This window comes from Mustelus asterias, chromosome 5 (assembly GCF_964213995.1).
Source record: "Mustelus asterias chromosome 5, sMusAst1.hap1.1, whole genome shotgun sequence".
NCBI classification, from domain to species: Eukaryota; Metazoa; Chordata; class Chondrichthyes; order Carcharhiniformes; family Triakidae; genus Mustelus; species Mustelus asterias.
In genome coordinates, this window is record NC_135805.1 from 90506469 (window position 1) to 90520089 (window position 13621).

A 13621-nucleotide genomic window follows, 5' to 3' on the forward strand; every position below is an offset into this window, starting at 1 on the left:
TCTTCTTGGAGTAAAGGAAATTGAGGTGAGATTTAATAAAGGTTATGAAAGGTTTAAATAAAGTAGGTAAAAAATATGTTCCAGTTAACTGATGGTATGAGGGGTTTAAGGTTTAAGATTTAAGGTTTTGGGCAAGAGATGGAGAACGGATGTGAGGAAGAACATTTTTACTCTGGAAGTAGTAATGACCTGGAACTCGCTGTCTAGTGGTGGAAATAGAGAAGATGAATGATTTCAAAAGGAAATTGGATGGGCACCAGTACAAAATATACTTCAGGGATACGGGAATAAAATGGGAAATGGGACTAGTCAGGTTGCTCCACAGAGAACTAGCCTGGACTCAATGGGTTGATTGGCAACCTTATGTGCTCCAATAACCCTGTGCCATTTTGAGTCTATGCAAATAACATTTGGCTAATTTAGTTCCTTCCAGTCAACTTGTTTGCACTTAATGTGCCTAATAGCTGCTTGAATCAGTGATGTGCTGCCTGTGGAAATGTTCATTTCTATGAAATTTTTGTCATTACTTTTTTGCCCTTTTCTTTTAACTTAGATGGTGGAAAATCAGTTTATTCTGTCCTTCATGCATCGTTTTCTTGACTATCGTGGAGCAACAACCTACTTTGCATTTTGCTTTCCATTCACATACTCTGAATGCCAAGAGATGTTGATGCGACTGGATGAAAAATTTGAATATTGTAAACACCTGACCATAAGGAGGTACGGGGCATTCTGGGAGTTTCAGTGGATTACCTTTTGTAATTAGTTTTTGAACTAATAGCCGTAAGATGTAATTGCTTTTTGAGAATCAACTTGTCTATTAGGTTTTTTATTCACTAATGGTTTTATGCAAGTTTATGTTCACTTCAGTGGACTTGCTTCCCATTAGCTCATTGTTCAGGAAGGCCATGCGAGAGTCTTTTGTATATCTGGTAACTGGGAAAATTTGCACAAATACACAAATGAAAAATTAAACCTGATTGTATTTTAAAAATAACTGCCAATAAATTCCAAAGGCAAAGTGCGGCTTATTTATCTGTCCGTTCTGCCTAGTATTTGCCAATTTCTGGGGATTACCAAAAAGGAACAGTGACAGAGACTCATTGCAATAATTACATTGTGAGACTAAACCATGCTATTTGAAAAACTTAAAAGAAGTAGCCTACAACTTTATTTTAGCCAATAGTTTCCTAACATAATTTAGTTGGCCTTACAAAGAAGGAAGATCAAAGGAGGGCTAATATTGTTTTCTGTTGCTAGGTTCTAAGTTTTATTTCCTTATTACTGCTGCTAGTCTTAAATATGTAGACCCTTACTCTCCAATTTTAGTCCTGCCTCAGTGCTAACACTACTACCTCCGAGTCAGAAAGTTGATGATTTATCAGTGGAGGAAGAGATCATTAGATCAGAAATTTGTTCTGTTAACAGCCTCATAAATTTGCATAAGGAATCTGTTTATCAAATGCCAGTACAAATAATCTAAATTTTAAAATGATCCCAATTTAGTTTCAGATGAAAAGAATATGACTTATGACAAGTAGAATCTTTGTCATTACACTGAAGCAATCGTATTGTGAATTGTCAAGTCATTGCCAATTTTACTTGACAGTATTTCATAGAATCATAGAAACCCTACAGTGCAGAAGAAGGCCATTCAGCCCATCGAGTCTCACATTGTAAAATGAAAATAGTCTAAATATTGAGTGATGCTTAATTGTTATTGTCATGTCCCTGATTGTCTATTTCATCCATTTTGGCAGTTCTCCATTTATTACTCTATAGAAGATGGGTTATTTGGTCTTGTATTCAGACACAGCACTCCAGTGTGCCTAATCGTAGTGTAAATAACATTTCAATCTGGCGATCGCGATATCACTTGGATATTCTGGACAACAGGAAATTTTCATCCAGCTTTTAGATATGTGCCTGGAGTTCAAGTATATTGACAAAGAAGTCTGTCCCTGCTGAGGGTCTGAGCCTGTTTCCAATGCTTCACATATCCTCATCAATGAAATGTGTTTCTATGTCTGGGGGAGTCGGTTGGTGCAGGAATTTCTGATAATATGTGGTTTTCTTCTTGAGTTCTGGTGAAGAGGGAGCTTTAATAGTCTTGGTATTGCCTTCGTAGTTCCCTAGTGGTGGTCTGGAGATGTTTTTGTCTTTTGTAGTTAGGAGCACTGGTGTAATGCATGATTTCAGATTTGTCAAATTGGCAGATCACCATTTTTTTTCTTGCAGTGGGTTTTGTGGAGATATGTGCCTGTTGTCTGATCTTTGGAAAATAATATTGCATTTCAGTCTGAGATTTTGTCTTAAGTTAGTGTAGATATGAATGCCTACAGTGCTTCTAGGCTTTGGTTGGTTGACTGGTGCTGAGATTCTTTTTGATTTGTAAGCGGCTGTATTTTTGCTGCCCAGGGCAGACATTTGAGCTCCTTGCTGTCCAGATGTAGGATGGAGGCAAAGGTTGCTGTATATACTCACGATATGTTTCTTTCTGACTAATCTTTCTGAATATTGTTTAAAACTCTCAACCTTCAGATGGTGGGCTTCCTTGAGTTAGATATGCTATACGTTGATTTAAAATATCAGCAGTTCTGGTGAAACTATTCAGGTATAAAGTATTTGGGTATTGGAACTATATCAATGTTCGTTCACTTCTGGGTCAAAGTCCCGGAACCTCCTTCCTAACAGCACTGTGAGTGTTCTGACGATACATGGACTGCAGTGGTTTAACAAGACGACTTACCACCACCTTTCAAGGACAATTGGGAATGGGCAATAAATGCTGACCAAGCTAGCAACACCCACTCCCTATGAACAAGTAGAAAAAAATTCAAATGTGGAGTAAAAATTGTCTCACTCCCTCAACAATGTGCCACAACATCTTCACCATCGTGACTTTTGTTTTTTTTCTTTATTTCTGTGACAGCCAGCCCTCCGCCCCCCCCACCCCACCAAGTAAGGTTTGATTTGATTTATTATTGTCGCATGTATCAATATACAATGAAAAGTACTGTTTCTTGTGTGATATACAGACAAAGCATACCAGTCATAGAGTACATAGGGGAGAAGGAAAGGAGAGGGTGCAGAATATATAGTGTTACAGTCATAGCCAGGGTGTCAAGAAAGATCAACTTAATATAAGCGACGTTCATTCAAAAGTCCGATGGCAGCAGGGAAGAAACTGTTCTTGAGTTGGTTGGTACGTGACCTCAGACATTTGTATCATTTTCCTGATGAAAGAATGTTGAAGAGAGTATGTCTTGGGTGTGTGGGATCCTTGTGTGGGCTATGTTCACAACCTTTTGCAGTTTCTTGTGATCTTGGTCGGAGGAGGAGCCATACCAAGCATGATACTTCCGGAAAGGATGCTTTCTATGGTGCATCTGCAAAAATTGGTGAGAGTCGTTATAGACATGCTGAATTTCCTTAGCCTCCTGAGAAAGTAGAGGTATTGGTGGCTTTCTTAACTATAGCGTCAGCATGGAGAGACCAGGACAGGGCGTTGGTGATCTGGACACCTAGAAATTTGAAGTTCTCGACAATCTCCACTTCATCCCCATTGATGTAGGCAAGGGCATGTCCTCCGCTATGCTTCCAGAAGTTGATGACTATCTCCTTCGTTTTACTGACATTCAGGGAGAGATTATTGTTGTTGTACCATTTCACCACATTAATGCTGAATTGAAGGTGGATTTGTGCTGTAGACCAATTCTGACAAAGAAATGAATTTAGACCACTCAAACCCATTTTCATGGGATCCTTGTGGCAAGTAGATACGTGAATCTTTTACCCCTTCGGTCTGGGCTTAATTTGAACTCTGATCACCAGCAAAAGGACAATTTATAACTCACTGTGCAACCAGGTCCTCTTTTTAGATGTCTGTGATATTAAACATGCAGAAGTCTGTGCTGGATTTTGGAGCTCCCACAGGCTACTAGCCAGTACATGAAAGTGAAGTACTCATTATTGTTCCTCCAGAGAAAGTATCTCTTTGTCCTCTTCTTTGTACATGGGGAAGTACTTTGAGTTGAACATGTACAAGCACTCTTGCTGCCTTCTTAGAGTACTCTTAGTACTTTTTATTTACATGGATTATTAGTTGAATTGTGTGAAGAGCCCAGCTTGTAACTAGAAAATTTTGTTTCAGTCCTCCAGATACTACTTACTATCACCGTGAGCCTCTGTGTTATTCCTTGGACAAACGACGTATTGATCTTATTACCATTACATCGTGTGATGGGATGACAGCAGAATGTGAACCACGACTTGAAAAGCTTTTTCCGGATCACTCCACTCCTCGTCCAAAGCAGTTCTCTGGAAAACAAGTAAGAAAATCCAACAGTCAATATTTCAGTATAAAAAGCTATAATAATTACAGGTACGACAACAATCTGTGCTGATAGACAAATGCAGTTTAAGGTGAATTTCTGCTTTTGATTTATTGTTGTGGGTAGTTTTATAAAGAGAAGTATTAATTCATGTGCGAGACAATGTAGAATCTAAATGTAAAACTTGTTAGATTTTCTGGACATTGTTGATTTTATTTGTTTTTAATTCATCTAGATTCAGTCAGGTGTTAACTGTCCAGTAATGAACGTAAAACCATTATTTGAAAATTATTCCTATCTCCAGTTTAGCAAGCTTCATGTAAAGCTGTTCTGCAACATAGATAATATTTCTTCTAATCCTAATGGGAAGTCCAAACCTAGATTTTCTGCTGCAATAATAGGTCCAATTTTTGGTTACGTGCTGTGTTGATTTATTCTGATATGGCCCAAGGACAAATTTATTTGGCCCAGGAATGGCACCCAGTCAAATGGCGCTCATTCATATGTATGATCGTTTGGTTGTGTATTAAATTATTTATATCCAGGATATTTTTCTCTTGTTCTAGGTATTTTTCCTCAGCAGTCGCGTGCATCCTGGTGAAACTCCTTCCAGTTTTGTTTTTAATGGCTTCCTAGAGTTTATTTTGCGGGCTGATGATCTTCGTGCTCGGATGTTGAGACGAATGTTTGTGTTTAAACTTATACCCATGTTGAATCCAGATGGTGTAGTGAGAGGACATTATCGGTAAGCCTGAATTTATTAAACTGTTGTTGTGTTATTCAGCCGGGAAAGTGCTGTGATTGTGTCTTTGAATACCTGTTTCTGACAATTTTATCATTAAACAATGTAGTATATAGCATGACAGCCCAATTAACAAATCAACAGTATCAAATTCTTGTTTACATAACATGTAAAGAAATTACAGGGCTATAGAAAACAGTAAGAGAATGGGATGAATTGGATAGCTTTGCCAAAGAGTCAGCACAGGTATAATAGGCAGAATAGCATCCTCCTGAGCTGTATCATTCTTTGGTTCTATGTTTGTATTTCTCAGGACAGATTCTAGAGGCGTGAATCTGAATCGTTTGTACTTGGATCCAGATTTTAATTTGCACCCTTCAATTTATGCGGCACGAGCAGTCATCCTTTATCATCATGTTAACAATCGTGTGAATCCAGATAAAAGTGACTGGAGAAAGCTCTCTTCATTGACATCCAGTGGTCCTTTATGCACAAAGGACTTGAATCATTCCATCAATACAACTTCTATCTCCTCTGAGACCACTCTGTCAGAGATGGAGAAAAGCAAAAATCTGAAAAACTTTGAAAATGGGGAAATGGATTGCATAATTTCCTGTAAAGATCTTGACCAATCAGATGCATTAATTCAAGGCAAAGATAACAACGGGCAGCCGCTTTCAGAAACACTTAATGGGAAAATGAATTCATCCAGTGGTGATGGTGCCCACTGTGAGAAGGCAACTGATAGTTGTGACTCTTCAGAAACTGCTGAGCACATTCCTCCACATGAGAGTGGAATTGCATACTATGTGGACCTACATGGACATGCTTCAAAGCGGGGCTGTTTTATGTACGGAAATTCTCTTCCAACTGAAAATAACCAGGTTAGTATTCAGAGTATTAATGTTCAGTAAATGCATAGAACAGCATTGTGATTTTATTGCACTCGGGGAGCTGAATTTTTCTAATATTTTCCTTACACTTCACTACTGGGCTTCAGTAAATAGTTTTTATGTGAGTGATGTCAGCGCACAACAGCAAGTGTTGCCTGATGTCACAAAGCTTTGGATAGAAATGACAAAGTTGGTGCAATCTGCTTATTTGAAAATATTATAGTGCATTGACTCAGAATCCTATGACGTTAAAAGTGCAACATTTGCTTTCTCCCTAATATTTTGTTCACGTACTTATCCACAAAGATGACATTTGAAGGGTTTTTAAAGTGTTAATATTATTTAAAAAGCTAATATCCACAATACAACATGAAAACTAGCCATTTGACCAGTTTGGTAATGGCAGTATTGTGAAATATCCAAAGGTGCTTTTCATATGAGAGTAATCAGACAAAATTAGACAAGTCAGCCACAAAATAAAATACTAGCACAGGTGATTAAAAGCTAGCCATGGGTAGATTTTAAGGAATGTCATGTAGAAGGAGAGAGAGGTGGAGTGGCTGTTGGGAAGGAGTTCCAGAACTTAGGGCCTAGACAGCGAAAGGCATGGCTGCCAATAGCAGAGCAATGGAAATTATAGAATACAAGAGGCCAAAAGTGGGCGAATGCAGAAATCTGAGCGATAGCCTGTTATCATCTCTTTTTTGTTCCATGCTTCATCATCCCTTTTGCCATTTAATCTCTGCTGCCTTCCATCCTGTTACAGACCTTTCGTTTTCCTCTCCTCGCTCCCTTTGCTTAAAAATCTACATCCCTAATCTTTTTCAGTTCTGACGAAAGATCATCAACCTGAAACATTAACTCTGTTTCTTGCTCTACAGATGCTTCTTGACCTCCTGTGTTTTCCATAATTTTCTGTTTTTATTTCAGATTTTCAAAGTCAGTTTTTTTGTGTTTTTTTTTATCTGGTTAAGTAGAGGTTGGGTTCAATTCCCTGAATGGTTGGAAAATCCTAATGGGTTTGTGTCACACTCAGTTCAAGCTGTCAAGTTTGTTGTTACTGCAGTGACATCTGATACTCATAAGCAAAGCCAATAAAACACCATCATTGGAACTTTCCAGGTATTTATTTTATTAATTCAAAGGATGTGAGCTTCTCTGGTTCAGCCAGCATTTCAGTGCTCATCCTGAATTGCCCTTCAGAGGTAGTGGTGAGCTGCCTCCTTGAACAACACATGCACTATTCAGATTTTTGCAAAGAGCTGAAGTGGAGATGACCAGTGGAGACAACCAATTCACGTATTTAGTGCACGATCATCCAACTTGACTAGAAATCAGATTTGTAAACATGGACCCTCCTTAACACATAGAAACCTCAAATGTAAATTTCTGGTTGCATCAACGCTGTTACTATAATATTAGGACATGTTGTTCACTGAAGATATAGCTCTCAAAAGCTTTGATTTCAACTTCACAGCCATCCAAATCTTCATTTGCTGCTTCAATCAGAGAAACAAACCTTGAGTAAAGCACCCTTTGTTGTCAGTTAAAGCACAATAGACACTCTTGGCCAATTTATTCACTGCTGATCTAAATAGATATTGGCTCCGAAATACTTGAAGAACAGCTTGAGGTTTCAGTTGCCTTTTTAAAGATTTCAAGCCTTCAAATAGTTTACAGTTTTGTGAAATATTTAGTTTCAATTATTGTTTACTAAGTTGTAAGCTTAATTATAAATTTTCATCAAATGTTACAAACAGTAAAATCAAACAATTTTAGCTTCTGATTAGATGACAAAACTCTTGACTGTTATTTCAAAATACTTATACTTTCATGGGTCTGAAGATTAATTTTATGTGCTAGTCACTTTTCAGCTGCTCGGTCACAAATATGGTAAATACTTCATTATAATAATTTTATTTTTCCTCATTATCCATATAGATGGAGAATATGTTGTTTCCAAAACTGATCTCCATGAACTCAGCACACTTTGATTTCACGGCTTGCAATTTCTCTGAGCGAAACATGTATGCCAAAGACAAAAGGGATGGACAATCTAAAGAGGGAAGTGGGAGAGTGGCAATTTATAAAGCTACAGGAATTATTCACAGGTGGGATGATCGGTGTTTAATGTAGCTTTTGAGTTAGATTGGGTAAAAATATTCTTTGGTTCATTTCTTTTGCTTGCATAGCTTTCAATAAAATTTTTCAAATATTTTATATTGTTTATGCTGTGTGAAGGAATACAGAGATTAACATCTGAAAATCTTAAATTATTCAGATCTTAAACTTAAATGTTTCAGCTTAAAAAATTGACAAAAAAAAATTGAATATCCTATTTGTTGTATATATTAATTTTATTTGTGATGAGTACAATTTTGTAACAAATCAAATCTTTTGATCTCTGGATCCTCTGAGACCGGATGTATGATCAAAGATGTGTGCAGAGATTCTGTAGAAGTCCTGACACACTGACCTCTGTGGGAATTGCCCAGAAAGATTCAACTTCTGATGGGCAATTTCCCTGCTCCTGGGACTCTATGAATGTGGAATCAGGGTCTTATCAAGAACAGTTAACCAGATTAAAACATTTGGGTCACTACACAATTGAGCCCCCTCCACCCTGACCAGACCAGATAACCACTCCCAACTACCTCTCTGACCTGAATCTGAATATCCCTTCATCTGTGTGTCACCCACCTACCATCTTGACCACCTCCCCCTTGCCCCTGTACCCACCTTATCCATTCACCCATCTATTTGCAGTCCCTTACTCCCCTATCTACCGAGTCCCTTTTCCACCTACCTGCATTGTCCCCTTACCCACTTTTACCATTACCCATCTTGCCCATCTATCTATTCACTCACTAACATTCAGACAGGATGTTACCATATTATAGCCAACACTGTAAAAAAGTGACTGTATCCTGTCTTTGCCCATCTCTCCTTCACTTTGATGGGGTTCTCCATTAGATGCTGTACTGTGCATTGCTGTAAAAGCAAGACTTGGAAATACAAAGCAGCATCAACTTGGAGGAGTCTTCAAGCAAAATGCAAACCGGCAATTGTTGCTGCTGCTCGGACTGTCCTTGCCAAAGATTCTGTTCAAATGTAGTGTTTTAACACGTGTTACATTTTCTAAAACTTGCATCTGTCTTCATAAGCAAGCCTATGATTTGTAAATACACGCCAAGATAGGTTTGATCTAGGCAATAAATACATTTTCAAACTAATTTATATTTATTTTGCTCTTATATACGTACAAACCCACCCTACTAAAAAGTATTTGTTAGCCAGTAGAGCATTTACATTTCTCTTGATAATCTAAAAACATTTTGAAGTCTACTCATTATTTAATGTCAATTATTTTGTATGTATATTCAGAAATAGACAATATAGTAAAGCATTATTGTGATTATTTAACATTTTTTTAAAAAGTGGCTGGTTATTTGTAACTTCAGTTTGTTTTGTTTCCTGCTGAACAGAAAATTGTACCGCCTCCTCTAATCTGAAAAGTGATGCCTTTGACTGAGTTTCTAATTACATTGCAGTCTTTCAATTGTGGTCAGTACAGTCTGACTCAATCAACTAGTGACGCACTAGCTGCTGCTGTCCAGAATCCTATTTTCCTGATAAGGCTTTATGCCTGGTGTGATTCAAGGTGGTTGTACCTTATTGTACAAAGGAAAGCAGAACAGTTGATATCCTTGTAATTTTTTTTGTCAGCATAAATGTTTACCCTAATAATCTCATTAGAGAATTTTTCCCGGAATTATTTTTAAATGTCTATGTTCTTTTCCATAGCTATACCTTAGAATGCAACTATAATACAGGCCGTTGTGTGAATTCAGTTCCTCCTGCATGTCATGACAATGGAAGAGCTAGTCCACCACCATTGCCTACTTTCCCACCTAAATATACTACAGAAATCTTTGAGCAAGTATGTAAAGTTGCAAGTTTATAATGTGTCATATATTTTTGAATTTGTGATTCATGTACAAGGGCACCCAGGTCCTTCTGAACATAAGCATTTACTAGTATCCCACCTTTTCCAAAATACCTGCTTTTCCACTCATCCTACCCAAATTGATAATTTTCACACTTCTCTCTCCCCACCTCCATTATACTACATCTGCCACCCTTTTTCCCATTACTAAACCAGTCCATATGCCTTTACAGTTTATTGAGTCGTCCTTGTGATGTACTTTCTTTCTTAGCTTTCTATAACCAGCAAACTTGGATGTGTTACTCAAGGTTCTCTCACCTAAGTAATTGACTTTGATTGTAAATCACTGAGGTCCAAACACTGATTCTTGCAACATTCCTAGTTACACACTACCAACCCAAAAATAACTTGTTTCTATTTTTTGTTGCCTTTCAGCCCATCCTCAATTATTGCTAATATATTATTCTCAATCCCATGGGCAATCTTGTGCAGCGACCTATTGTGGTACTTTATCCAGTGTCTTCTAAATATCCAAATATGCCACATTCATTGGTTCCCCTTGTCTGCCCTGCTGGTTATACGCTCAAAAAACTCATAATAGAATCATCAAACATTTTTATTTTATAGAATGGTGTTGATGTTAGGTTCCTCATTCATTAATCCCTTGGTTTCCCATAATTTCTGATGTTTTTTGTGATTTCTATTGTGAACACAAAATATTTAACATCTCTGTTATTGTCCATTTTTATCACCATCTTACTTTGTTACATCGTGCTCTAATCTTTCACTAATCTCTTCCTTTTTGCATACTTGTGAAATCTCAATCATTTTTTATATTTCTTATTAGTTTACAAGCATCTCTTTTCTCCCTCTTTAATCAATTTCTTTTTTAAAACTCCTAGTCCTTAATACTCTTTTTGGCAACGTTATAAATCTCTTTTAATCTAATACTGTACCTAGTTTCTCTAGTTAGCCTTGGCTGTATCACTTTTCCAGTTGTTTTTATTCTTCAAGGGAATGTAAATTCATCAAGATTTCTGTTTTTTTTTAAATCTTTGCCATTGCTGACCTATTATACCTTTTATTCTAACTTCAGCTCCTCTTCCTTCATTTTTCTGTAAGCGGTGTTGTTTAAATTCAAGATTCTAGTTCTGGATTTAACCAAATTGCTCCCAAACTTAATATGAAACTCTACCGTACTATGATCACTCTTCCTTGGGTGATATTTTGCTATTAATTAATGAAGTAACCATTACACAATACTTGATCTAAAATGGACTGTTCCCTAGTTGATTTTGCAACATGCTATTCTAGAAAATGGTCTGAAATGCATTGCATAAAATTGTTCTCAAAACTACTTTTGCCAATTTGCTTTGCTCAATCTATTATATTGGAGTAAATATAATTGCATTACATTAGTGCTTTACCTTTGTTACATCCTTCTCTAATTTCCTTATTTGTACTCTGTCTTTAGAGGGTCTATAAACTATGTCAGTGTTTTCAGCTGTTTATTAATTCTTACTTTTATCCATATTAATTCTATATCCTGACCTTCTGGTCTAAGATCCATTCTCCTAACTGCCTTTATCTCACCCTTTATTATCAGGGCTGCTCCACCTCCTTTTCCATTTCACCTAACTTTTCTACATACCTTGACATATTTATTTCTCAACCTTGGTCATCTTGCAACCAATTTTCTATAACTGCTACTAAATTACATCCTTTATCTCTTTTTCTGCCATTGTTTCATCTGTTTACTTAAAATGCTTTGTCAAACTCTGCATGACACAATTTATTTTACCCAGGTTGCTACTCTGTAGCTTCAACTTTGTTATACATTCTTATAAATGTACCCTTATTATAAATGAATCCTCCAACCTCCCTTATTAATTTAAAGTTTCACCTACTGTCCTAGTTATTTGAATTGCCAGAACATAGGTCCAAGCCTGGTTTTAGTGGAGTCCATCCTAATGGGACAGCTCCCTCTTGCCCCAGTACTGCTGTCAATACCTCATTAATCGGAACCCGTGCCTCACTCTGTTGATACTGTTTCTTTGTGAATTAGTTTGGCACTTGGCACCTCATGTAATGTTCAAAGCGCAGAATCCTAGCTACTTTGCTGTGTGCAAATTGGCTACTGTGTTTCCTCCATTACAACTGTGACTGAACTTCAGGAGTACTTCATTGATTGCAAAGCAGTTTGAGATGTTGGTGGTATTGAAAAGCTTTTTATAAATGCAATCTATCTTTTTCTCAGTAAGTCAACTAATTTTCAAATAAAAAAACCCAAATATTCCAAATATGCATAGGGACAATTTTTGGATTGGTTTTTGCTTATTTCCAGGTGCATGCTATTTTGCTACGCAATCTGGAATATAGTTATAAAAAGAATACTTTTGAATAATGACTTTGTGACTAATTGTATATGTGATGATGTGCATCCTTTGTTTTTTTTTCATTCGTGGGACATGGGCGTCGCATTTATTGCCCATCCCTAGTTGCCTTTGAGAAGTTAGTGGTGAGCTGCCTTCTTGAATCGCTGCAGTCCACGTGCTGTGGGCTGACACAGCAGTTTATTGGCAGCAAATTGAGAATCGTATAAATTATTCGCAGAATGAGTGTTCAATAGGGTTCACGCTATTTACCATTTACAGAGTTACATAACTATCATGGTGATGGGAGACTGGGTAACCTGTATTCTTATATTTGTTTTATTGTTGATGAAAACCTGCAAATATTTTAACTGATGTCTCTACATTATAAGGTCTCCAAGATAGATTGGGAATGAAAGAAGTGAGGGGTTCAATTTCTATTTTGAAAACCAAACTTGGGTGTTCAGTTTTTATTTACATGCAGTATTTTCAGAAATCCTGAAACCAGATAAATACTGTTTTCTTTTTAATTTACTGTTTTATTAAATATGTTGAAATGCTCTAGTGGAAGTTAGATTTAAATAAATCGGAATTTGTACAGCTAAAATTTAGCATGGCTTGGGCAAGACGCATGTTCAGTTGTGATGCATGCAGTTTCTGGTTTTGGATTAGTTTGTGTTACTGGTCAAGAACCTTCAAACTTGAACTGTAGAAAATTGATGAACAAATATGAAATTTGCAAGATTAAAGAATTGATTATCAAATAGTGACCTCCCGATTAGCCATTTTAGCCAGCCACATAACAGCAATTAATTGTAAGCAAGTAAAAAGCAAATGCATTTTGAGAGCTTGAGGTTGCCATGGTTAGCTTAGATGTTCAAAGGTTCCAAAATATGAATTGAGACATGACTTAAAGAACTGTTGTCTTCCATTTGGTCAAAGAATTATTCACCTGGGTGGGTCCACAAATATTTGGTAATTTTGAGAGGGAATATGAGGGAAAAGCATAGCCATTGTATGAAAGGAATTATTTGATCTGTTAAATAGCTATCTGTTCCCTCAATTCCTCAGGTGGGAAGAGCTGTAGCCATTGCAGCCTTGGATATGGCTGATTGTAATCCTTGGCCAAGAGTTGTTTTGTCAGAATATAGTTGTCTGACTAAACTTCGTGCATGGATGTTAAAGCACATTCGAAATACAAGAAGCATGGCATTGTCAAAGAAAAATATTACAAGGATTTCTAAAGGTTCCAAGTAAGTCACAGATTGATCAGTCATAACAATTCCTTGCCAGTAATTTTACAAAGTTACGCCTTAGGCTCTCAGCATTGAAGT

At 37.0% G+C, this 13621-nt stretch overlaps 1 protein-coding gene across 5 annotated transcripts in view; it reads left to right on the top strand.

Annotated features, from left to right (window-relative positions):
• Positions 1 to 13621, top strand: part of agbl5 (AGBL carboxypeptidase 5) — a 107821-nt gene that overhangs the window by 30903 nt on the left and 63297 nt on the right. For all 5 annotated transcript variants that reach the window (XM_078213041.1, XM_078213042.1, XM_078213043.1 and 2 more), the window contains 7 exons: positions 554 to 720; positions 4154 to 4331; positions 4901 to 5079; positions 5390 to 5960; positions 7911 to 8080; positions 9774 to 9909; positions 13359 to 13540. In XM_078213041.1, coding sequence (XP_078069167.1) covers positions 554 to 720; positions 4154 to 4331; positions 4901 to 5079; positions 5390 to 5960; positions 7911 to 8080; positions 9774 to 9909; positions 13359 to 13540 — 1583 coding nt within the window. The remainder of the gene's footprint in view (positions 1 to 553; positions 721 to 4153; positions 4332 to 4900; positions 5080 to 5389; positions 5961 to 7910; positions 8081 to 9773; positions 9910 to 13358; positions 13541 to 13621) is intronic.